Consider the following 1,086-nt stretch of genomic DNA (forward strand, 5'->3'; position numbering starts at 1 on the left):
CGGGACCGGGAGCCGACTGGGAGCTGCCTGGCACCGTGTGGCACAGTGTGGCACCGTGTGGCACCACATGGCACTGCCCACCTGGGGAATTGGTGATGGAGGCGTGGAAGCAGCTGAAGTTGATGAGGGCGTAGGAGCAGAGGAAGAAGTTGGAGATGATGGGGGCGATGGCATTGAGCTCGGCTGTGGGGGAGGAGGAGGAGGGTGAGCCACCCTGCCGGGCACCAGGGTGGCACCAGGGCACCCAGCACCCACCCAGGCGAGGGGGATGACGTAGTGGAGCAGGTAGCCGCGGAGGGGCTCGCTGTTCCGGCCGTAGCCTTTCCCAAAGAAGCCTATGAGAGGGTAGAGCTGGTCCCTGCAGAGACACTGTGGGCAGAGGCGCATTGGGGACGGGGCAGCTCTGCCGAGGACGGGCTGCGGGCACTGCCGCTGGGGCTCTCACACCCATTTGGTGAAAGCCAAACTGGTTTCGTGCTCCTGCCAGCTGCAGAGCCCCGTGGTGCTGAGCGTGGGCCCAGGATCATCATCTGCTGCCAGGCTCCCGGCAGGGGCTGGGGGGCATGGACACATCGCTCCCTCACCTGGAAGACTTTGGGAGCTGAGACGAGGCAGGCCAGTGCTGAGGAGAGGGTAGCACCAAAGATCCCCGCCGTGATGAGAGGCCCAAATCCAGACACCATGCTCATGCTCTGCCCAAAAACCAGGCGGTCAGGAGCCCTGCGCCCCCAGCACATCACCTCTGCCCTGGCCCTGGGTGGATTCCACGCCCCGGGGAGCCTATCCTGCTAGCTCTTCCATCACCATTATCCACCCGCTGACATCTACCTGCATCCAAAAGCCGGAGGAAGACATGCTCCCGGGTGCTGTAACAAGCACGAGTGGGTGCCTCCCAGGAGACTGGGCAGGCTGCTGGGCACGAGACCACCCTGGGAAACCCATCCCCTGCAGCATGGGCCCGGGCAGGATCAGGGAGCGGGCTGGCGGTGGCCCCGAGCGGCACCTGGTAGTAGTTGCTGAGCCCGTAGCGGCAGCTCTGGCGCTGGGCGCAGGCGGTGAAGTTCCAGCCGAAGGCGCAGGCCGGCC

General features: G+C 65.5%; 1 protein-coding gene across 1 annotated transcript in view; it reads right to left on the reverse strand.

Moving 5' to 3' along the window:
- Positions 1-1,078, reverse strand: part of SLC12A3 (solute carrier family 12 (sodium/chloride transporter), member 3) — a gene marked incomplete at its 5' end in the record, with an annotated part of 5,129 nt that extends 4,051 nt beyond the window's left edge. The window contains 4 exons of the mRNA XM_008943649.1: positions 43-183; positions 252-369; positions 585-692; positions 1,004-1,078. Coding sequence (XP_008941897.1) covers positions 43-183; positions 252-369; positions 585-692; positions 1,004-1,078 — 442 coding nt within the window. The remainder of the gene's footprint in view (positions 1-42; positions 184-251; positions 370-584; positions 693-1,003) is intronic.
- Between the last annotated feature and the right edge of the window lie 8 nt (positions 1,079-1,086).

Source organism: Merops nubicus, unplaced genomic scaffold (assembly GCF_000691845.1).
Source record: "Merops nubicus isolate BGI_N331 unplaced genomic scaffold, ASM69184v1 scaffold36697, whole genome shotgun sequence".
Taxonomy (NCBI): Eukaryota; Metazoa; Chordata; class Aves; order Coraciiformes; family Meropidae; genus Merops; species Merops nubicus.